The 24,497-nt window shown below is 38.9% G+C and overlaps 1 protein-coding gene across 1 annotated transcript in view; it reads left to right on the forward strand.

Annotated features, from left to right (window-relative positions):
* The first annotated feature begins 210 nt into the window (after positions 1-210).
* Positions 211-24,497, forward strand: part of LOC150091527 (dynein regulatory complex subunit 2-like) — a 149,629-nt gene continuing 125,342 nt past the window's right edge. Inside the window, exons 1-2 of the mRNA XM_090384347.1 lie at positions 211-314; positions 18,789-18,861. Of these exons, the coding sequence (XP_090240473.1) occupies positions 18,802-18,861 (60 nt within the window). The 5' untranslated portion in view covers positions 211-314; positions 18,789-18,801. The remainder of the gene's footprint in view (positions 315-18,788; positions 18,862-24,497) is intronic.

The following is a 24,497-nucleotide window of genomic DNA, read 5'->3' on the forward strand; positions in this document are numbered from 1 at the left end:
GACAGATATTTGGAACAAATGGGAGGGTTTTTTTTTTTTTTTTTTGGCTGATGCTGCATAAGCTTGCTTTCTTGCATTGTATGCATCTACTAATGCTAATTTGCCTTACCCAATTTACGCCTTCAGTGATGCATTTATTTCTTGATTTCTTCTGTACAATACTAAATTTATTGAATACAGCGCCTCTTGACGGATGCTTTTGGAAATGAAGGTAAGGGAGAATTATTTGGTTTTGTTACTATGCAACGGGCTGCTATAGTTCAAATACTGTAGTATTTTCTGGCTGTTTATTGTGTTCATTTAATCTATATAAGGTAAGTCGTATTTTAAATTAATACAGTTGTCGTCATTGTTCTGATGGAAGTTGCTAAGGCCAATTAAAAATAATAATGGATTCGGGGGAGGAGAAAGAAAGACTGGAGTAGTATTTGTAATTTATTATTTTGCTAATACGTGTATTGCAAAGAATAATTGCGCGTTAGACGTAGGCGCCGAGGTACAGTATTTGTCGGATTGCTAAGTATTTTTATAGAATTCTATGAACACTCCACTATAATAAAAAATACAGAAATAAATTAATACAGTATAACATCCTTTGGAAACGGGGAACATCCTTTGTAAAAAGGATAGGTGGAACAGGACTAGGGTATGTCTGCCAGGGGCAAAGGTTGATGACGTTGTAGAGCGGATATCATCTTTCAAGGGCACAAAAGGTGATATAGTTGTACACGTTGGCACTAATGATATTAAGAGTAGGAGACCGGCGGAATTACTCAACAAGTACAGGTCACTGTTGAAAAAAAGCCTTGAAATAGGGTTGAATTTGAAAGTGTCTGCAATTCTGCCCAGACACGATAGGAGGGAGTACATGATGAGAGCCTTGTCGATCAATTCGGCCCTGGAAAGATTGTGCAAGGCTCAAGGGGTAGAATTTTTTTCAGCCTGGACTGTACTTGTTAACCGGCAGAATTACTCAACAAGTACAGGTCACTGTTGAAAAAAAGCCGAGAATTAGGGTTGAACTTGAAAGTGTCTGCAATTCTGCCCAGACACGATAGGAGGGAGTATATGATGAGAGCCTTGTCGATCAATTCGGCCCTGGAAAGATTGTGCAAGGCTCAAGGGGTAGAATTTTTTTCAGCCTGGACTGTACTTGTTAACAGGAGAGATTGCTTCTACAGGGATGGGATACACTTAAATAGAAAGGGTGCAAGAATATTTGCTGATGCTATCGAGGCAGTGTTAGGTGGGTCGGAAAACTGCTAGCTTGGGGGGATACAAAGACTAATAGTTTAACAGTAACCGCAGGCAGAGGTGAAGGTGATTCTTGCACAACTTCTATTAGAATAAGAAGCGACCTGGAGCGAGGGGTGTTGGGGGTTTCAGGGACGGATGGCAGTCATCCTGGAATAGTTGGGTATATGGGATGTGTTAGGGTAACAAGGAATAGGCATAGGAGCATGTATGCTTGCATGTATACCAATGCTAGAAGTATAGTAAATAAATTTGATGAATTTGAAGTGTTGGTCAAGACATCAAAGGCGGATATTGTTGGGATAGCAGAGACGTGGTGTCACAAAGATATAAGGAATGCAGAACTGGAATTTGGGGAGTACAATGTGTACAGAAAGGATAGACAGGACAGAAAGGGAGGAGGTGTTATGCTGTTAATTAAGAAAAACATAAAATCAAAAGAAGTGCATCCAGTTGATATAGATGGACAGTGCACTGTTGAGTCAGTTTGGTGTGACATAAGCACTGCAAAAGCAAAGATAAGAGTAGGAGTGTGTTATAGGCCTAATGACTCGAATGAGTACAATGAACAATTGTACAGAGAAATAGAGTGGGCCAGTAAATCAGAATGTCTTATAATGGGGGATTTTAACTTCCCAGATATTGACTGGAACTTGTGGGTTGGTCACTCACACACTAGTCAGACTTTTGTGGATTTATTGGATGATTGTTTTCTGCAGCAGCATGTTCGAGAGGCAACCAGAGAAAGTAATACTCTTGATCTGGTTATCAGCAGTGATCATTCGTGTATTAAGAATTTGCAGATAAAGGAACCACTAGGTGGCAGTGATCACAGTGTGCTGAAGTGGGATTTACTCAAAGAGGTAACTACCGTCAGGGGTAAAGGAAAGGGTTTTTGCTTCCGTAAAGGGGAGTACAGTGGTCTCAGACAGTTTTTAAATTCTGTACAGTGGGATCGACTGACGATGTTACAAACAGTAAATTCTAAGTGGGAAGCATTCAAGGAATTAATCGTGGAAGCTACTAGACTTTTCATACCGATGAAGAAATATTGTTCAAGGTTTAGGCCTAAATGGTTATCAAATGAACTAATGAGACTCGTGACAGAGAAGAAAAATGCATGGGATGCATATAAATTATCAGGCGACGCAGAAGCCTGTAGCAGATATAAGCTAGTCTGTAATCAGGTCACAAAGGAGGTTCGGCAGGCAAAGGCGGATTACGAGAAATCTTTGGCAAAAGATGCTAAGAAAAACAGCAAGGATTTCTTTACTTATATAAACTCTAAAAGGAAGGGGCTGAATATGATTGGTCCACTTGACATCGATGGTTCGACTGTTGATGATCCTGCTCAGATAGCAAACAAACTGAATGAGTATTTTGCATCTACATTCACACGTGAGGAATCATTACAGTTTGAAAATGGAAGAAGGTTATCAAATTGTAGCAGTGTGCTTAATGATTTTGTAATAACTGAGAGCAAAGTGGAGGAGAAATTGTTGAAGTTAAACATAAGAAAGGCACCTGGGGCGGATGGGATCTATCCAGTTATATTAAAGGAGGCGGCAAAGCAACTAAGCAAACCCTTAGCCATAATTATGAGAGCATCCTTGGATTCAGGGGAGGTTCCCACGGACTGGAGATGTGCAAATGTATCCCCAATTCACAAAGGAGGTTCGAAGGGTGACACGAATAATTACAGACCAGTTAGTTTAACTTCTGTTCCGGGTAAAATAATGGAGTCACTGGTTAAAGATGCATTGCAGGATCATCTAGACAAGACTGCAGCAATAATTCAGACACAGCATGGGTTTGTTAAGGGAAAGTCTTGTCTGACAAATTTGATTGGTTATTATGATGTGGTCACAAAGGAACTGGATGCAAAAAATAATTTTGATATCATATACTTGGATTTCAGGAAAGCTTTTGACACTGTTGCGCATGGAAGACTACTGTACAAATTGGAGCAGAATGGTATTAAGGGTAAGTTGCTACAATGGATAAAAGGATGGTTAAGTGGGAGAAGACAGAGGGTGGTAATCAATGGGTGCTGCTCTTCGTGGACTAATGTTATTAGTGGAGTCCCACAGGGTTCGGTGTTGGGTCCACTGTTGTTTTGTATATTTATCAATGATATTGATGAAGGTATATCAGGCTTAATGTCGAAGTTTGCAGATGACACGAAGGTTGGCAGGGTTGTTAATGACAGTAATGGCAGTGTGCTACTGCAACAGGATCTAGATAATTTGGGCAGATGGGCTAAGAAGTGGCAACTGAAGTTTAACCTTGACAAATGCAAAGTACTGCATATGGGTAGAAGTAACCCCAGAGAAACGTACCAACTGTGTGGTACTACACTTAAGGTGGTAGAAAATGAAAAAGACCTGGGAGTAATTGTGCAGTCAGATATGAAGTTTTCTGAGCAATGTAGACAGGCTGCTAGGGCAGGTCATGGGGTTTTGTCAATGATATATAGGAATTTTGCTAGCAGGGAAAAGGAGGTGATTGTCCCTCTGTATAAGGCAATGGTCAGGCCACGCCTTGAGTACTGCGTACAGGTCTGGAGGCCTCATTTTAGGAAGGATGTAGATTTGCTTGAGCGTGTACAGAGAAGAGCAACACGATTGGTGAGGGGAATGAAGGGATCCTCTTACCAAGAGAGGCTTAAGTTCTGCAAATTGCAGTGGCTGGAGACTAGGCACCTGCGCGGTGATCTGATTGAGGTGTATAAGGCCTTGAATGGGTTGAGCACGCTGAATTCTGATGGGATCCTCCCACTTGTTCAGAATACGAACCTACGGGGACATAAGTTCAAATTAAGAAAGGATAGATGTAGAATAGATGTGCGGAAATTTGCCTTTAGCCAGCGGGTGGTTAATTGCTGGAACAAACTTCCATCTGTCGTTGTGGAAGTTGATAGGTTAAATAAATTTAAGGAGGAACTGGACAGGCAATTGGAGGGTATGGTGTGATTTTTTTTTTTTTTTTTTTTTTGGCTGATGCTGCATAAGCTCCTACACTTGCTTTCTTGCATCAAGTGCCACTACTACTACTACTACTACTACAACTACAGGAGAGATTGCTTCTACAGGGATGGGATACACTTAAATAGAAAGGGTGCAAGAATATTTGCTGATGCTATCGAGGCAGTGTTAGGTGGGTCGGAAAACTGCTAGTTTGGGGGGATACAAAGACTAATAGTTTAACAGTAACCGCAGGCAGAGGTGAAGGTGATTCTTGCACGACTTCTATTAGAATAAGAAGCGACCTGGAGCGAGGGGTGTTGGGGGTTTCAGGGACGGATGGCAGTCATCCTGGAATAGTTGGGTATATGGGATGTGTTAGGGTAACAAGGAATAGGCATAGGAGCATGTATGCTTGCATGTATACCAATGCTAGAAGTATAGTAAATAAATTTGATGAATTTGAAGTGTTGGTCAAGACATCAAAGGCGGATATTGTTGGGATAGCAGAGACGTGGTGTCACAAAGATATAAGGAATGCAGAACTGGAATTTGGGGAGTACAATGTGTACAGAAAGGATAGACAGGACAGAAAAGGAGGGGGTGTTATGCTGTTAAGAAAAACATAAAATCAAAGGAAGTGCACCCAGTTAATATAGATGAACAGTGCTCTGTTGAGTCAGTTTATAGGCCTAATGACTTGAATGAGTACAATGAACAATTGTACAGAGAAATAGAGTGGGCCAGTAAATCAGAATGTCTTATAATGGGAGATTTTAACTTCCCAGATATTGACTGGAACTTGTGGGTTGGTCACTCACACACTAGTCAGACTTTTGTGGATTTATTGGATGATTGTTTTCTGCAGCAGCATGTTCGAGAGGCAACCAGAGAAAGTAACACTCTTGATCTGGTTATCAGCAGTGATCATTCGTGTATTAAGAATTTGCAGATAAAGTAACCACTAGGTGGCAGTGATCACAGTGTGCTGAAGTGGGATTTACTCAAAGAGGTAACTACCGTCAGGGGTAAAGGAAAGGGTTTTTGCTTCCGTAAAGGGGAGTACAGTGGTCTCAGACAGTTTTTAAATTCTGAACAGTGGGATCAACTGATGATGTTACAAACAGTAAATTCTAAGTGGGAAGCATTCAAAGAATTAATCGTGGAAGCTACTAGACTTTATATACCGATTAAGAAATATCGTTCAAGGTTTAGGCCTAAATGGTTATCAAATGAACTAATGAGACTCGTGACAGAGAAGAAAAATGCATGGGATGCATATAAATTATCAGGTGACGCAGAAGCCTGTGGCAGATATAAGCTAGTCTGTAATCAGGTCACAAAGGAGGTTCGGCAGGCGAAGGTGGATTACGAGAAATCTTTGGCAAAAGATGCTAAGAAAAACAGCAAGGATTTCTTTACTTATATAAACTCTAAAAGGAAGGGGATGAATATGATTGGTCCACTTGACATCGATGGTTCGACTGTTGATGATCCTGCTCAGATAGCAAACAAACTGAATGAGTATTTTGCATCTACATTCACACGTGAGGAATTATTACAATTTGAAAATGGAAGAAGGTTATCAAATTGTAGCAGTGTGCTTAATGATTTTGTAATAACTGAGAGCAAAGTGGAGGTGAAATTGTTGAAGTTAAACATAAGAAAAGCACCTGGGGTGGATGGGATCTATCCAGTTATATTAAAGGAGGCGGCAAAGCAACTATGCAAACCCTTAGCCATAATTATGAGAGCATCCTTGGATTAAGGGTTGGTTCCCACGGACTGGAGATGTGCAAATGTATCCCCAATTCACAAAGGGGGATCGAAGGGTGACACGAGTAATTACAGACCAGTTAGTTTAACTTCTGTTCCAGGTAAAATAATGGAGTCGCTGGTTAAAGATGCATTGCTGGATCATCTAGACAAGACTGCAGCAATAATTCAGACACAGCATGGGTTTGTTAAGGGAAAGTCTTGTCTGACATATTTGATAGGATATGATGTGGTTACAAAGGAACCGTATGAAAAAAATAATTTTGATATCATATATTTGGATTTCAGGAAAGCTTTTGACACTGTTGTGCACGGAAGACTATTGTACAAATTAGAGCAGAATGGTATTAAGGGTAAGTTTCTACAATGGATAAAAGGATGTTTAAGTGCGAGAAGACAGAGGGTGGTAATCAATGGGTGCTGCTCTTCTTGGACTAATGTTATTAGTGGAGTCCCACAGGGTTCGGTGTTGGGTCCACTGTTGTTTTGTATATTTATCAATGATATTGATGAAGGTATATCAGGCTTAATGTCGAAGTTTGCAGATGATACAAAGGTTGGCAGGGTTGTTAATGACAGTAATGGCAGTGTGCTACTGCAACAGGATCTAGATAATTTGGGCAGATGGGCTAAGAAGTGGCAACTGAAGTTTAACCTTGACAAATGCAAAGTACTGCATATGGGTAGAAGTAACCCCAGAGAAACGTACCAACTGTGTGGTACTACACTTAAGGTGGTAGAAAATGAAAAAGACCTGGGAGTAATTGTGCAGGCAGATATGAAGTTCTCTGACAATGCAGACAGGCTGCCAGGGCAGGTCATGGGGTTTTGTCAATGATATATAGGAATTTTGCTAGCAGGGAAAAGGAGGTGATTATCCCTCTGTATAAGGCAATGGTCAGGCCACACCTTGAGTACTGCGTACAGGTCTGGAGGCCTCATTTTAGGAAGGATGTAGATTTACTTGAGCGTGTACAGAGAAGGGCAACAAGATTGGTGAGGGGAATGAAGGGATCCTCTTACCAAGAGAGGCTTAAGTTCTGCAAATTGCAGTGGCTGGAGACTAGGCACCTGCACGGTGATCTGATTGAGGTATATAAGGCCTTGAATGGGTTGAGCACGCTGAATTCTGTTGGGATCCTTCCACATGTTCAGATTACGAACCTAAGGGAGCATAAATTCAAATTAAGAAAAGACAGATGTAGAATAGATGTGCGGAAATTTGCCTTTAGCCAGCGGGTGGTTAATTGCTGGAACAAACTTCCATCTGTCGTTGTGGAAGTTGATAGGTTGAATAAATTTAAGGAGGAACTGGACAGGCATTTGGAGGGAATGGTGTGATTTTTTTTTTTTTTTTTTTTTTTTGGCTGATGCTGCATAAGCTCATACATTTGCTTTCTTGCATCACATGCCACTACTACTACCTCGCAGGTGCCTAGTTTCCAGCTGCTGCAATTTGCAGAACAAAAGTCTCTCTCTTGGTAAGACGATCCCTTCATTCCCCTCACCAACCTTCTTGCCCTTCTCTGTACACGCTCAAGCAAATTTACATCTTTCCTAAAATGAGGCCTCCAGACCTGTACGCAGTACTCAAATCCTGGCTTGACCATTGCCTTATACAAAGGGACAATCACCTCCTTTTCCCTGCTAGCAAAATTCCTGTATATCATTGACAAAAGCCCATGATCTGCCCTGGCAGCCTGTCTGCATAGCTCAGAAAACTGCATATCTAACTGCACAATTACTCCCAGGTCTTTTTCATTTTCTACCAGCTTAAGTGCAGTACTACACAATTGGTACATTTCTCTGGGGTTACTTCAACCCATATGCAGTACTTTGTATTTGTCAATGTTAAACTTCAGTTGGCACTTCTCAGCCCATCTGCCCAAATTTTTTAGATCCTGTTGCAGTAGCACACTGCCATTAACAACCCTGCCAACCTTTGTATCATCTGCAAACTTCAACACTAAGCCTGATATACCTTCATGAAGGTATATCAGGTAATTTAATATTTAGGTAATTGAAGAACCACCTAAATATTCGATGTATTAACAATTTTAAATTACAAGCAGGGGTCAATTACTTTCTCTCTCTGTCTCTCGGGGTAATTCAGAAATTTTTTTTCTGGCTGGTGCAGCATAAGCCTCAGGCTTTCTCGCACCATATGGCTAATAATAATAGGGACTGGAGCCCAGGAATCCCTCACAGTGGACTAATTTTTAGTTTTATTTTGTCACTGGCAAAAGGCATAGTTGCACGCCTGGCCCTGAAAAGTTGAAATATTTTTTCTCAAAATTTTAGTAATACTTCACTATAATAAAAAAAAAAAAGAGCAGGAAATAAATAATTAATACATTCTTATATGTCATAGTTTTTGTGTTTTAACCTGTTTACACCACCTTAGCAAAGCCCCTAATCAAAGTGTTAAAGTGATACCTTTTTGTTTTTGTCTGATAGTTATTGTTAAAGTGATACCTATTGTCTGATTTTTAAATTTTAAATACACAGTTATTTTTTTAGCAGTAGAGTATCCAAAATCCCACATGCCTTGATGTCCCAACTGATCAAAATGCATGACTGATTTTCGTTCAGAGTTAATCATTGGAGTTATTAGCATTTAAAGCATACCTTGCTATAATGAAATACAGTGGTGTTAAAAAAAAAAGTGCATCACCTAGGAACTTTTCTAACCACATTTCTAACCCTTTTTCGTGATGGTATGTTACATTAATGACTAGCATCACAAATAGAAATATAAACAAAAGATATTTATTAATAGTTAAGGCAAAGCTAAGTAATATTTGACAGGTGCTCTTAAAATATTCCAAAATGAGCATTTGCAACCTTTATACAACAGTTTTGGTAAACACGACAATTTGGCTGAAATTTATCAGAAGCCCTCAGTTTGCTTCAGTTCATCATTTTAAATGGAAAACAAAATGAAAAGTTCACCAGGTGCAAACTAATATTTAGTTGAACCGCTTCTGGCAGTTCAACTAAATATTAGTTGATGACAACAGCACACCGTTGAGTCATTGATAAGATCAATTTCTGAAGATAATCAGCTGATAGTTCATGGTTCCAAACAAGAATTATGGCTTCCTGAAGTTCACAGAGAGTCTTTGGTTTCTTTCTGGCAACTGCAGATTCCACATGATGCCAACAGTTCTCTATAGGATTCAGGTCCGTGCTGTTTCCTGGCCAACTAAGAGTTGTAATGGACCGGAAAAACTTTAAGAACAAATATGTAGAAAAATATAAGATGTGTGACAGTTTGATTAAAACGGAAATAAGCAAGAATAAACAGATATGGATGGAGGAGAGACGTGAAAGGATTGAATATCTGCAAAATGAGCATAAGAACATCTAGTCCACAAAGAAGTGAGAACTATGCAACATCAGGAAAGACCGTGCAAGAGACCACATTCTCGATAAAAACAACAGGGAAATTGTTGACAAACAGAAAAAGGATAGATGGCAATAATATCTGAGGGAACTATACTGCGAGGATGACAGAAAACTAGGAAATGACAACACCCAAACAGAAGGCAAACATCAAGACTTTCTGATGGAAGAACTGGATCAAGTGATTAAATTAATGAAAAATAACAAAGCAACTGGCATTGATAACATCCCAGCCGAAATGCTCAAATGCCTCGGAGCAAGAGGAAAACAACAGCTCCTTAATATTTTCGATAATGTCCTAAATGGAGGGAAACTACCCCTTGAATTTCTGAGATCCATCTTTATTCCCATACCAAAAAAGATAAGCCTCACAAGCCACTCCATGAAAGGCCTCTTGATTATGCTGTACAGCCTCTATGCTGAAGCCATTATAGATTTAATACAAGATTCTAAAGAAGGAATTACTGTAATTCCTTCTTTAGAATTCGCAGGTAGTTATCAATAACCTGCGATACGCAGACGATACTGTTCTCATTGCAACCTCAGAAGAAAAGCTACAAACACTCCTCAACAAAGTGGTAATAGCAGTGAGCAGATACAATAGCGGATTAAGGTTGGTTGAGGCCCCGGGCGCAGAAGAAAATATTGGGCCCCTTAAAAAAGAGAGAGAGACAGGGAAAATGAAAATACATGTTAACCATTTTTTTAAATAAATAAAAAATATTATGTACTATTAATGTTTTATTTCCAATAAAATGTGAATATAATATATGTATAATATAATTAATAAAAGCATAATAATAATCACAAAGTTTTGAACTAATAGTTGAACATATTAGTTCAACTAATTTGTTGGGGTTTTGCGTATAAAGTTGGGGTTTTGTGTGGGCCCTTCAGAAGTTGGGGCCCAGGGCGTGTGCCCAGTGCGCTCGCCGTTAAATCCTCCTCTGAGCAGATAGGCTTAACAATTAATGCCAAAGATCAAAACTATGGTCATAAGTAAACACCTAGCCTGGAATCAAAATACGCTGTGGCAACTCCTCCATTGAACAAGTGAGTAGCTTTAAATATTTAGGGAAGATCTTTACAAATAATAATGACCAAGGCACAGAAATTAGAAGCAGAATTGGTATTTAAGAATCTTAAGAACTTCCTCTGTGACACAAAAGTGGATTTCCAGAAAAGATATCGAATGGCCAAATGCTACACATGGAGTAGGATGTGAGACCTGGGTCATGCAGTAATCAGGAAACTGGAATCCTTCAAGATGTGGACGCTCAGAAGAATGCTCAAAATTCCATGGACAGATCGTGTCACCAATGAGCAGATCCTTAAGAGGGCAAGAACCACAAGGACACTACTAACTGCAATTGCAAAGAGAAAGACTGCCTACCTCGGGCTTATTATACAATATGACCTGCTGAGACCCACAATATGACCTGCAGAGACGAATCCTGCAATGAAAGATTAAAGGCAAAAGAGCAAAAGGAAGACAAAGAAAAAAAGTGGCTTGATAGCATCAAAGAATGGATAGGGGATCTTATGACGTAAGAACTATTTCACAAAGAAAGAGACAGAATTGGCTGGAAAATGTTGGTCTACAATGTTCAAATTGAATACGGAACCTGAAGAAGATGCATTCGAGCATGCACTGATGAAGTGATCGCCTGATTGGTCTCTTCAGAGTTACGTTCTGGACGGCTAATAGATCGATGCTGCTATGCAGTGTGTACTCAGATTTAAGGATGCATGCAGGCTTGAATTGCCCTCTGAAAACATGCCATTTGGCAAAAATTAATTTTTAAACCCCTGCTCTCATCTTGATGGGACATCATTTAGGGGTGCCATTTCATCAGCTCTTTTGACACCCGAGGCTAGCCTCAGGTGTCAAAATAGCTTGGCACGGAACTGATGTGAGCTGTCAGTGGCGCCCTTCTGATACCGGTGTCCTTGGCACCTGCCCCAATGCCAAGGTGTTCCTACGCTACTGACAAGGAGCAGAATCATCCTGAAAGATGCGGTTACTTGGCAGGTTGAAATGATTTCTAATAGTTGGCAGCAATTTGCCTTCCAATATAGCCTTTTATAAACTGCAGGTGACCTACTCCGCGATACGAAATGCACCCCCATATCATTTGGCTGGTAGGGAATTTCACTGTAGACCCCATACAGTCTGGATGGTATTCTTCACGTCTGCAGTGAATCGTTTTTGAAGAGTCCATTTTTGAAGAGGCATCTTCTGACTGTTACTGCACTTGCCACCACTCCTGTATGTTCTTCCCATTCTCTTTTCAGCTCAGACAAAGAAGCTTTACAGTTTTTAAGGCATAAGTGCTTCAAAAGCGATCTTGTTTTGGCATAGAGACTCATTTGTGTCCGGTTCCTTTTTTTCCTATCAGCAGAACCAGTATTCTTGAGTTTGGAAAAAATCTACTCACTGTCGACTGATTACAAGACACTCTATAAGCAATATGATGGGAAGAACATCCTTATGTAAAGCAACGATAGCACTCTTTTTTTCGTGGCTTCAACTGCACGTACTCGCCATCCTGACACAATCAAGGAATGACTGCAACTCTTGCAGAGAGTGCTTATATAGCTGAAAGTAACAGCTGATGCAATATTACGTCATCTATGCGTGTCAGTCTTATCTGATGCAATCTGTAACAAATGTTGCCATATACTTATGTTATTCGTACAGCAGTTACAATTTTAAGGGGTGATGCACTTTCTTTGAACACCAGTGTACATATTGGGCGGAAATTTAACTCCTCATGTTATGCTACTTGACAAACAGATGGTTGAGTGAAGGATGTGAACTGAGAAAAATAGTTGTAATTAGAATGAGAGAAATAATTTATAAGAGTTGTCATGTTTTAATCGACTTTAATTTTTGTTTAGTGAAAAAAGGTTACGTTTTTATGTGACTATAGGAAGGATTCAAGCAAAAACCAGTCATTGGCCCATGGCCAGGGGGTACTGGATACTAAAGTTTTACCAAATATTGCTTCTACCGACGAAACACAGTCAAAATAAGTAAAGTTTTTATTAAAAATAAGTACACAGACACTAATAGATAAAATAAATGCACTGAGTATATATTAAAGCCAAAATTATATAAAGGGACTCGTTGGTTTGAAAGCTTCATGCTTATTTTATCGCTTTTATTTTTATGCATGTTTTATTAATGGCCGCCATAAAAAATTTTAAGACCCTACATTATGTCCAGACAAAAACCTCCAAATTGCATATCAAATGCAGTTTATTCTGAAGAAGTCAAAATTAACAACTACCGTTTAACGGAGTTGATGAATTTATGCAGTGGCAATATTAATTACTTGATTTCTTTGTTGGCGAAAAATCACATTTTGCAAAGTACAGCTTTTGGTGAAGTTTGCAAACTTGAAATGCGGTTAACAAAAAGTAACTGTAAAACTGATATGTTTAGATGGGGTTGTAAGAAACCTTGCCATAAAACAAAGAGTATTAGACATAAATCATTTTTTAATGATAGTACATTAGCGTTATCTCAAAATTTATTATTTCTATACTTCTGGTCGTAAGATTGGTCTCGAGATCGCATTGCTCTTCATTTAAATATCAATAAAAAAAATTCATTTGCATTTTCCATTGTTATTGGAAAATGCAAAGATCTGAGGGAGATCTGCATGATATCAGTAATTGATTAAGATAGTTAACTAGGGGGATTTCAGAAAATGGAATACCTATCGAAGTTGAAATTGATGAATGAGCATTTTTCAAAAGAAAATATATAACCCCAGGGACTCACACCTGGTGAGTTTGAGATTGCGATACGCAGGGTCCTGAGCTGGATATCATCATCGTTCTTCTCTTTAGTATTAGTATTAGTAACGGCCGTATGGTGCAAGAAAGCCTATGGCTTATGCTGCACCAGCCAAAAAAAAAAAAAAAAAAAAAAATCCGAACAAAACAATGATAAAAACAAAAATTAAATAAATAAATAATAATAATTAATAAATAAATAAAAATAATAAAATGAAATTAAAAATTAAATAAAAAGGAAATTAATCCTATCATCCTATGCGCTTCCCTTACCCGAAAGTACTATCCAGATGACCTTTGAATTTCCCCAAACTGTCGGCCTCTACCACCCATGAAGGCAACTTATTCCAGTAATTTATAACTCGCTGGCTAAAATAAAACTTCCTGCAGTCCAATCTAAACATTTCCCCGCGTAACTTGAATTTATGTCCCCTAGTTCTAGCATCATTTATAATCTTGAAAATTTTGTCCTCATTCATTTTACTGATGCCTCTCAGAGCCTTAAACACCTCAATCAAATCTCCTCTAAGGTGTCTAGTTTCCAAACTCTGCAACCCACATATTCGAAGTCTTTCTTCATAAGGACGCCCTTTTGCCGATCTCACCAGGCGAGTTACCCTTCTTTGCACCCTTTCAAGAAGCTCGATGTCTTTCTTTAGGTGCGGTCTCCATACTTGAACACAGTATTCCAAGTGTGGTCTAACATAGGCCTTATATAATGGGATTATCACGTCCCTATCTCTACTTGCAAAAGTTCGATAGATCATCGATAGGACACCATGGGCCTTCCTTGCAACCTGTTTACAATGCTCAGAGAATTTCATGTCTGACCGTATCGTAACACCCAAGTCCCTTTCCTCCAGTACTGGGTTTAGTTGAACTCCACCAAGTGAATAAGTTATTTTGGGATTACTGTTTCCCAGGTGTAATACCTTACACTTTGTTGGATTAAAGCACAGCTGCCATTTTTCTGACCATTCTTGAAGTCTATCGAGGTCTCTCTGAAGAAGCTCAGCTTGACAGTGATCATTAACTACTCTACCAATTTTAACATCATCTGCAAATTTAGACATCACGCCCTCTATCCCTTCATCAATGTCGTTTATGAAAATTAAAAACAACAGTGGTCCTAATACTGATCCTTGGGGAACCCCACTTCTTACATCAACCCAATCTGAGGAATAGCCATTTATCACAACCCTCTGCCTCCTGCCCTGAAGCCATCCTTCCATCCATCTAAGGATTTTCCCAGTGATTCCAACCTGTTCCAGCTTATAAAGCAACCGCTCATGTGGGACTGAGTCAAAAGCTTTGCTGAAATCTAAATAAACAATGTCGAAATTATTCCCTAAATCCAGCTCGTGAGTGACCCTTTCGAAATAGCGAACCAGATTTGTTAAACATGATTTTCCCTTTACAAAACCATGCTGAGTATCCTTGAGAATTTCAATTCGATCCAAATGATCCTGAATTCCACCCTTGATCAATGCCTCCATGATTTTCCCTACTACTGAAGTCAGACTGACAGGTCGATAATTTCCCACTTCACTTTTAGAGCCACCCTTATGTATGGGAGATACATTTGCACTTTTCCAATCCAAGGGAATCTCCCCAGAGTCTAGTGATGCTCGCATAACCAGCCTCAGTGGTTCAATGCACTCGCTTGCCGCCTCTCTCAAGATTATAGGGTAATTCTTTCTTGTTGATTCCCTTCTACTTCTCACTCTCTCTCAATAATTCAGAATTTTTTTTTTTTTTTTTTTTTTCGGCTGGTGCAGCATAAGCCTCAGGCTTCCTTGCATCGTATAGCTAATAATAAAATAATAGAGGACGACTAATAGGAACACAATGGGTTTTTGGTGCATTCGAAAGAATTACCAAACTATGTTTTTTTTAGTTCCGGTAGAAAATAGAGATAAAACAACTCTATTATCAATTATAAGAAAGAGAATATTGTCAGGTACAAGAATCATCAGTGGTGGATGGCCTGCATATAAAGATCTCTACCGAGACATTAATTATACCCATGATGAGGTTATTCATCGTTATAATTTTGTTTCTCCAGATGATTCAGTTACGACGAAAAATAATGTTGTTGGTTGGTTTGTTTAGTTTGTGATGAATCTGCTTTGGTGGCCCTTGCTACTTGGGCACAAGTCAAAGTATTTATTTCTTTATAATTATTCTTCTCTTCAGTCACCATTTCTACTTTTGTTTTCAATACTTTGTTTTCTGTATTTAAGTTCAACCACTCTATGTTCCAAAACAGACCAGCAGTTCACTATCTGCAATCTTGTTGTAGATGTAATCCTATTTGTCTGTTTATAAAGAAACTCTTCTAGGAACAGTTTCATTTCTTTAATTTGCCTTATGGGATCCTCTATTTGATTTATAAGCTGAAATTTCCTCTCCTCCTCTGTTTTTGTTACCTGTGGTTCTAAATTACCATTCTCCTTTTGATTTGTATTTTCTGCCTGGTTTTTGCCTTTTCTAGCCTCTTTTACACTAAGGTGGCATGATTCTAAGTCTTCGTTTGTGATTTATTCATTGTTTAGTGCCTGTATCCCACAATCAGGCAGGTCCTTCAAGTTAGGATCGCGATTGATATTTTTTGATTTTTCAGTTTTTTCCCCGTGAGTTTTGGTCTTTGCCAGTCATTCTGCTGTTATTATAACGTTTCTTATATCCAGGGGAGTAATTTAAGGTATATTATCGTTGTGGGCCTATTAAAACGCAAGATGCAATGTTTTCCAGTTTTGTCAGGAAAACAGTCACACACAAAGAAAGGTACTCTTATACGCAAGAATATGTTTAAACTAAGTGAAATTTACATTTCCTCTCACAAATAACATGTATCCAGCTAATTTGATTGACAAATTTATCCCAATTTTTGGAATTTTGAGGTGTTGCAGTATCGAAATCGGCAATGGTAGGATCGCTAGCGCTGTAACAATCGTACTATGCGTAAACGCATTAAAAAAGCCAACAATAGCTAAAAACAACTATAACTAATAAGCTTGCCTGAATAATACTAGTTGTTTTCATCTGTATATAGCATGTAGAATCCAAGTTTAATGGTTTTTGAAGCGGAAAATCCAAGAAATCCTCTCTGCTGCCGTCGGTTACATCAAGTGGAGCTTCTTGCAGATGCGTCCGTTCGACTCCGCGATCACAGCGCACTCTTTGGAATGGGAAGTGAGGGCCCAATGACATGTTGCATTATCATCTTGGAAGATCCTGTTTCTGTCCTGGAATAAATGAAACATGGCAGGCTGCATTGTTCTCCTCTATTGTCCATGCACAGTCCTTGCCAGTGAAACATGCTCATATCAAGCAACCACTGCCACTTGCCTGGATAGTGGGCATCATGCATGATGGTCCATGGACTCGTACTGCTTGCTTCACACACAAAGGCACCTCTTGGTGCGTTGCACCAGGTATTTGGACCCACCTGACAAGCATGCTTGTTTTGAGTTCTCTAGTGTCCACCCAGCATGTTGTTGACACACAGCATTCACCATCGATGATGATCAGCGGTGAGGAGAGTGTTTCTTGGGTTATCTGCTGTGGTACCTAATATGTCTGAGTGTGTCGTGTGAGCATTTGGGATGTTGTTCTTTCATTTCCCATATTATATTATGATGTGAATTGTCACACAGTGACCTGCTGTTGAGCCCAACACACTGCACCCTTTGCTCAACACAAATATCCACCTTATGTAATCCTTTGCGTAAGGTGGATATTCATGGTTTGACCCATTCAACACCATTCTTTGTACACCTTGACCACGGTGGACCATGAGCAACTGATGAGAGGCGCCTCCGTAGCCAGGTGGGCAGGAACTGCAGTGGTAGCACACACTTCTTGATTAGACTGGAGTTTGAGTCCATGCCCACCAAATATGGAGGATGCAGAAAGGTCAGGGAATGACCACCGCATATCCCCCGAGCAATGTGGCCTTAGTTGCTAATGCTCTTAAAAACTAAACAACAAACAAGCAACCGATGAGATGTGTGTCAGATGCTTTCGATATGGGGGCATCCGACGCACAAGCTCCCACAATCATGCTATTTTGAAACTACCCATAACTTCTACTTTATCACTTTGACTTCCGTGACCACATGCAAATTATCACTTCTGTAGCTTACAAAGCTGTGTGGCATAGCCCATTATGGATGGGGTGGTCACAATCCAGTGATAATTGAGTGTTTATATTTTAATCTTAATCTTAATAATTTGAATTTTAATGACTTCTGTGGATGAATTAGCTTGTATACAGGGTGATTCAAAAATGATGGTCAATAATTTAAAGGTGAAAAGTACAAACTAAAATAAGCAAAAAAGTCCCTGTGAACATCGGGCTTTCAAATGAACTGTTTTCGAGATAATGCATATTTTCTGTTAAGGTCTGCCATTGACTATGGGAGAACTAGTTTAGCAAAAAGCTGTGAATCCTTTGCTAAGGGTGGTTTTATTAATACCACCTTTAGATAAGATAATACATTTTTAATTTTTGGTTTCAACATCACAGGATTTTACAGATGTTACATGTTACGGGATGTTACAAAAATTGTTCAAAATGCTGTTCTTTCATCTGTACACAGCTTTGTAGTCTTCTCTGCATTGAGTTTCGAATCCTCTCAGGCATTTATGGGTCATTTCTAATTTGCTGAAAGACTCCAACCCAACCCAACACTACAATTCTTCAACTATGTTAATGTCAGAAGTGTACACCAAGCTTTTTACATGACCCTAGATACAAAAATCCATAGGATTTAAGTACTCTTCGTTGTAACCTCTTTCCATGTTGACTAGCCTTTGACAAGTGTTAGTATGCCTGCAATGTCTCAGAGCATTGAGAGAGGGGAAAGGGAGAGAAAGAGCATAACCTAACCTAACCTAAACAAACAAGTCAGTGGTGGATCCCAACTCTGTACAGTTCACCTTGTCAGTGGTGGATCCCAACTAGAATTGTGCAATGTCTCGAAAACAGTTCACTTAAGGACCCATGTTTACTAGGCTTTTTTTGCATATTGTAGTCTGTACAGTTCAACTTTAAATTATTGACCATCACTTTTGAAACACCCTGTATATAGTGCTCTAATACTGAATGATAAGAAAACTGTTATAGGTGAAAAAAAAAAAAAATAACGATTTGATCAAAGCATGAAAGGTTGATGCGTAACCACACTGGCCTTGTTTGTTTGCAAGGAACCTTAGGGAGTAAACATGAAATCACTTATTACAAATGTTGGCGATGGTGTGGGATCTGCTCCTGCTGCAGATGGTACAACTGGTCATGCAGAAAACAAGGCTGAATCAAAGGAAGCTTCTAAGAAAGAAAAACAGGAGCCAGAAGAATCCGATGGTATGGGTTTTTGTCTCTGACTAATGGACGGACATATCATCAAGAGGACTGCGTTATTCTCTGATCATTTTATATTTTTAAGAAAAATAAATGTTCAGTTATTTGTTTGTGTGCATCAAAAAATGCAAAGTGTGTGATATAGAATTTTTATGTAATAAATGATTGTGTAGATACAAATGTCATTTTAGTGGGAAAAACAAGTAATTTTACTCTTATAGGTAAAAAAGAAAAATGCAGTTTGAAGATGAGGAAAAAAAAAAGAAAGAAGAACTCTTATCAAAATTTTTTAAGGTAAATATATTCATCTTTAGTATGTGTGTTTTACTATGTTTACCCTGACACTGTTTAGTGAAATTGTGTCATTACTACATAGTTGAATTTTAAGACAAACTGAAGTTTATACATACAATATCATTATTATAACATCTTATATTGTGAAATCCTCCACAATGAGTTGCCTTCTTCTTATACTGTGAACACTAAGTAACATTTCCCCATTAGAGAAGGCACCTGGATAGTGCCATTTTCAACACTATTTGAGAAGCCAAATAGCTTCGAGACCATTTAACTTAACATGTTTTGCCTTAGACTTTTTAAATATTATTTTTAATCCAGTTTTATGTATTTAAATAATAAAAAATTCTTTAAAACTTCTAGCAATTTAAAAATTAAAAATAATGTTTAAAAAGTTTATTTTAGTGAATTTTATGAGATTCCATGCAGTAAATTGGTTGGGGGAAGAGTGTTTCTAATACAATGCTATCTTTGCATAGAATACTGTGTAAATGTGCTATGCACTACATTTACACTGAGCCCAGAAGTTTGTTGATTGTTTAGAGTTTTAATGTTGCATTTCATTATCATTACTATAGTAGCTAAGGCTGTTGTGTTCCAAGTCAAATGGTGTAATAAATATATAATATAAAATAATTTATTAATGCAGAGTAAAATTAATATAATTTAGTTAAGAGTTAAAACTCTAGAAACACTTTAAACGAAATCATATAAATTAATAAGTTGTAAAAACTTTAATATTTCTGACACATGAAATCTGACTGAGTATATAAGGCTCGGTTAGATGCATAAAAGACATGACGATTATTAAACAATGCACATTTAATTAAAATGTTCTGAATTATTAAAAAGGTGTCATAGTGTTTATGCATAGGATGATCATTGGCTCTCAGAAGATTGGAATGCACGAGGTGATAGTGTCCTATGTTGAGCTGAGCAAGGACAACTTCCTCCCGGTGAACTCTGTGCTGACTAGACTGCCAAAGCATAATTACAGGCTTTATTTGGTATAACTTATTTGTTATTGTGCCCATACCAAGATTTTTGCCACCATCATCATCAGCCATTTTCAATCCACTTCAGGATGAAGGCCTCTCCAGCAACTTTCCAGTTCCTTCTGTTTTGAGCACTGGCCATCCATTTACTACCCACAAACTGATGAATTTCATCTATCCATCTCCGCCTTTGTCTTCCATGTTTTCTTCTAGCTCCTCCTCTTCTGTTATTTTCTTAGTCCATCTGTCATCATGTCTTTGAGCTATGTGTCCTGCCCAAGACCATTTTAGTTCTTTAGTTTTGATAAGAATGTCCTTTACTTGAGTGTGCTGCCTAATCCATGTGTTTCTCTTCTTATCTAACAGTCTGATTCCCAATATAATTCTTTCCATTCTTCACTGTGTAGTTCTCAGCTTCTCTACCATTCTTTTGGTGAGTGCCCAAGTTTCACTTCCATAAGTCATGGTGGGGAGTATACATTGGTTCATTATTTTACGTTTCAGACAAACTGGGATATTGCTCTTCAGTATGTGACTATATTTCCTGAATGCTATCCATCGAAAATTTATTCTTCTCTTGACTTCCAGCCATTTATCATTATTACAGCTAATAACTTGTCCCAGATAAGTATATGACTCCACCTTTTCAATTACTGCTCCTTCAATCATTCTTTCCCTTTCTGTGGCATACTTGTTCATCATTACTTCTGTTTTTGCCATATTCATCTTTGGTCCAAAATGTCATCTGCCAATCGTTGGTTTAGGTACTCTCCGTTCACATTGACTCCTTTCTGCAACCAGTCTAATCTTCTGAAAGCTTCCTCAAGGGCAGCAGTAAACAGCTTCGGAGATATTGTGTCTACTTGTCGAACTCCTTTCTCGATTTTAAATTTCCTACTCTCTTTGTCTTGGCCGACCGGGCTAGCCGAGTGGGTAAAGTACCTGCCCGGCAACCCAAAGGTCGCGGGTTCGATTCCCGCCTCGGGCTTGGATCAAAGTACTGCAAAAACCTTGGGAGGTGCAATATGGCCACAGAAGCCGATGCGCCAACAACTACCAAAATCAAAATCAAAAATCAAAATCTCTTTGTCTTGTCTAATAAAGGAGGTAGCATTCTCATATATTTTCTTCAAAATCATAATATATGGGATATCTATGCCTTGTCTTTCCCGTGCCCGAAACATTGCCTTATGCTGTATGGAGTCAAATGCCTTTTCTTAATCCACAAATGCCAGCCATAATGGTGTTTTATATTCATTTGCTTTTTCAATTAGCTGTGATATTACATGAAGGTGATCCATAGTTGAGAATCCTCTCCTAAAGCCAACTTGCTCTTTCGGTTGATTCTCATCAAGTATTCTTTCTAATCTGTTAGTAATGACCCTTGTGAACAACTTGTAGATGTGGGATAACAAGCTAATTGGTCTATAATTTCCAATTTCTGATTTATCTCCTTTCTTATGCAGCAAAACTATGATTGCATTATTCCACTGCTTAGGCGTCGCACCTTTTCTAATGCACTTTGTGAAGAGCCTTGCCAGTTTTTGTGTTATGTCTCTTCCTCCCAATTTTAACAACTCTACAGTAACTTCATCTTCCCCCGGGACTTTCTGATTCTTCATTTTCCTCAATACATGTTCGCTGACCGGGCTAGCCGGGTGGGTAAAGTACCTGCCTGGCAACCTAAAGGTCGCGGGTTCGAATCCTGCCTCGGGCTTGGATCAAAGTACCGCAAAAACCTTGGGAGGTGCATTATGGCCACAGAAGCTGATGCGCCAACAACTACCAAAAAAAAAAAAAAAAAAAATGCATGTTCTACCTCATCAGGGGGCACCTCCGTAGCCAGTTGGGAAGGAGCAGCAGTGCGTAGCACACGCTTCTTGATTAGACCGGGGTTCGAGCCCGTCACCACCAAATACGGAGGATGCGGAAAGGTCAGGGAATAACCACCGCATATTCTCGGAGCAATATGGCCTTAGTTGCTAATGCTCCTAAAAACCAAATAACAAACAAACAAACAAACCTCATCAGGGAGAATATCGGGTATGCTGTATGTTTGCTAATTTGCAATCTATCTTCCCCACTGCTGGCACCATTCCCTCGCTCCTTGTATAATTCTCTATAGTAGTCTTCTGCTATTTGAATTATGCCTTCTCTGCTGTTTATAAGTACACCATCGCTATTCTTCAGTTTCAGTATCATTTGTCTTTCTGTATTACTGCTCATGGTTGCTGATTTAAATCCTTTGTTTTCCCTTAATGCTTGTTCTACTTTTCTTGTGTTAAATCTTCTTATGTCCTCACTGAGTCTCTTTCTAATGGCTTTGCATAACTCAGTATACTAAATTTTTTCCTTGTCAGTGTTTATCTTGCTCTTCATTTTTTGCCTTCGGTTCATCATAACAAGTGTTTCTTGACTAATTTTTCCTTCTTTGGATTTCCTTTTCCCTATAGGTTTCTTGGGCTTTATCACTTTCAGAAAGTTGTAATATTCCTCGTCGATATCTTGATCCTGAGCAGTCTGCAGAAGCTCAAACTTGTTCTTAAGTTCCAGTACATACTGCTTTTTCTCCTCTCCTCTCCTCTTCTGTTATCTCAAAGACCTTTGTATTATTTACTCGAGTCAGTTTTTCCTTTCCTTTCCTACATCTATATCAAGTGTACATCTTACCATTCTGTGGTCGCTTCCAAGATTTACCTTATTCAGGACGGTAACATCATTCACAATGTATCTTCTGTTAGTGAGGATCAAGTCGATTTCATTAGTTGTTAATCCATTTGGACTCTTCCATGTCCACTTTCTGTTCACTCTTTTCTTGAAAAAAGTGTTCATTACTGACAATGCTTGAGATTCTGCAAATTCCACAAGTCTTTCGCCTCTTTCATTTCTTTCACCAATTCCAAAATTTCCTATAGTTCCCCTTCCTGCACTGTTTTGTCTCTTTCCAACTTAAGCATTAAATTCCCCATAAACCATAGTGTAGTGGGTTTTCCGCTTGTCTAGAAGACTCTTAATTTCTGTGTACATTTCTTCAAATTCTTCATCACCATGGCTCGATGTTGGTGCATAAATCATTATAACTTTTAGCTTGTACCTCTTAGAAATCTTGAGTATCAGTCTTGACACCCTTGGTGATGTACTTTTGAATTCCAAAATGTTGTTTTTTAAATCTTTATGGACCAGAAACCCAACTCCACCTTCACTCCTTTCACTGTTTCCATTGGTGTACAGCAGATTTCCACTTTATAAACTTATAAGTGATTTATTTCTTCTTCTTGTTTCAGCCAAACCGATGATATTCAAATTCACATTTTCTGATTCCTTTTCCAGCTTTAATATCCTGTCTTCATCGATGAGTGATATGATGTTCTAAGAGGCTAAGTTCAGTTTCCGTGCATGGCAGCCTGGTCATACCGAGAGATTCTTAGCATTCCCTGCTTCCACTCTGATCCTCTCGCTGCCGTAAGAGGGGGAGTGAAAGCCGCTGGGGACTGAGGGCCATTTGTTTTGTAGTGCTGTCATATGCTGGAGGGTTTGGCGTTTTCCTCTTCACGCTGACTAGGCGTCTTGAAGAGAACCACTCTACACGTTCGTTGCCACCTAAGTGACGTAACAGGGCTTACCATTGAGAAGGTGTGTATGAGTGGATTTTAGGGAGGCAGGCCAACCGGACTTCTAAATCTTCTGTAATAGAAAGATATTGGATCCATCAGTGTTTTAGACTGAGTGTCTGATAACACACAGGGTACCTGTTCCCCTCTAAGCCCCTTGATGACGACGATGATGATGGATGCAGATGAACTAATGAGGCTCGTGACAGAGAAGAAAAATGTGTGGGATGCATATAAATTATTAAGCGACACAGAAGCCTATGGTAGATATAAGTTAGTCTGTAATCAAGTCACAAAGCAGGTTAGGCAAGTGAAGGCTGATTACAAGAAATCTATGGCAAAGGATGCAAAGAAAAACAACAAAGAACTTCCTTATTTATATAAAGTCTAGAAGGAAGGGGATGAATCAAATTGGTCCACTTGATATCGATCGTTCGACCACTGATGATCCTGCTCAGATAGCTGACAAACTTATTTTGCATCTACATTCACACACGAGGAATTATGTAAGGAAGGAGAGAACAGAAGTTTACTAAACTCTAACAGAGAGCTAAATGATTTGTAATACAAATCATTTAGCTCTCTGTTACAAATCTTCAAATTACAAATTTGCTCTTCAAATTTGTAATTTGGAGAGCAAAGTGAAGGAGAAATTGTTGAAGTTAAACATAAAAAAGGCACCTGGGGCAGATGGAATCTATCCAGTTATATTGAAGGAGGCAGCGAGGGAAGTTAGCAAACCATTAGCCATAATTATGAGAGCATCCTTAGATTCAGAGGAGGTCCCGTGGACTGAAGATATGCAAATGTATCCCCAATTCACAATGGGGGTTCAAATGGTGACACAAATAATTATAGACCTGTTAGTTTAACTTCTGTTCCGGAGAAAATAATCGAGTCACTGGTTAAAGAAGTGATTCAGGATCACCTAGACAAGGCTGCAGTAATAGTTCAGACACAGCATGGGTTTGTTAAGGGGAAGTCTTGTCTGACCAATTTGGCTGTATACTAAAATGTGGTCTCAAGG

This window comes from Mastigoproctus giganteus, chromosome 1 (genome assembly GCF_048544385.1).
Source record: "Mastigoproctus giganteus isolate SK-2022 chromosome 1, ASM4854438v1, whole genome shotgun sequence".
Taxonomy (NCBI): Eukaryota; Metazoa; Arthropoda; class Arachnida; order Uropygi; family Thelyphonidae; genus Mastigoproctus; species Mastigoproctus giganteus.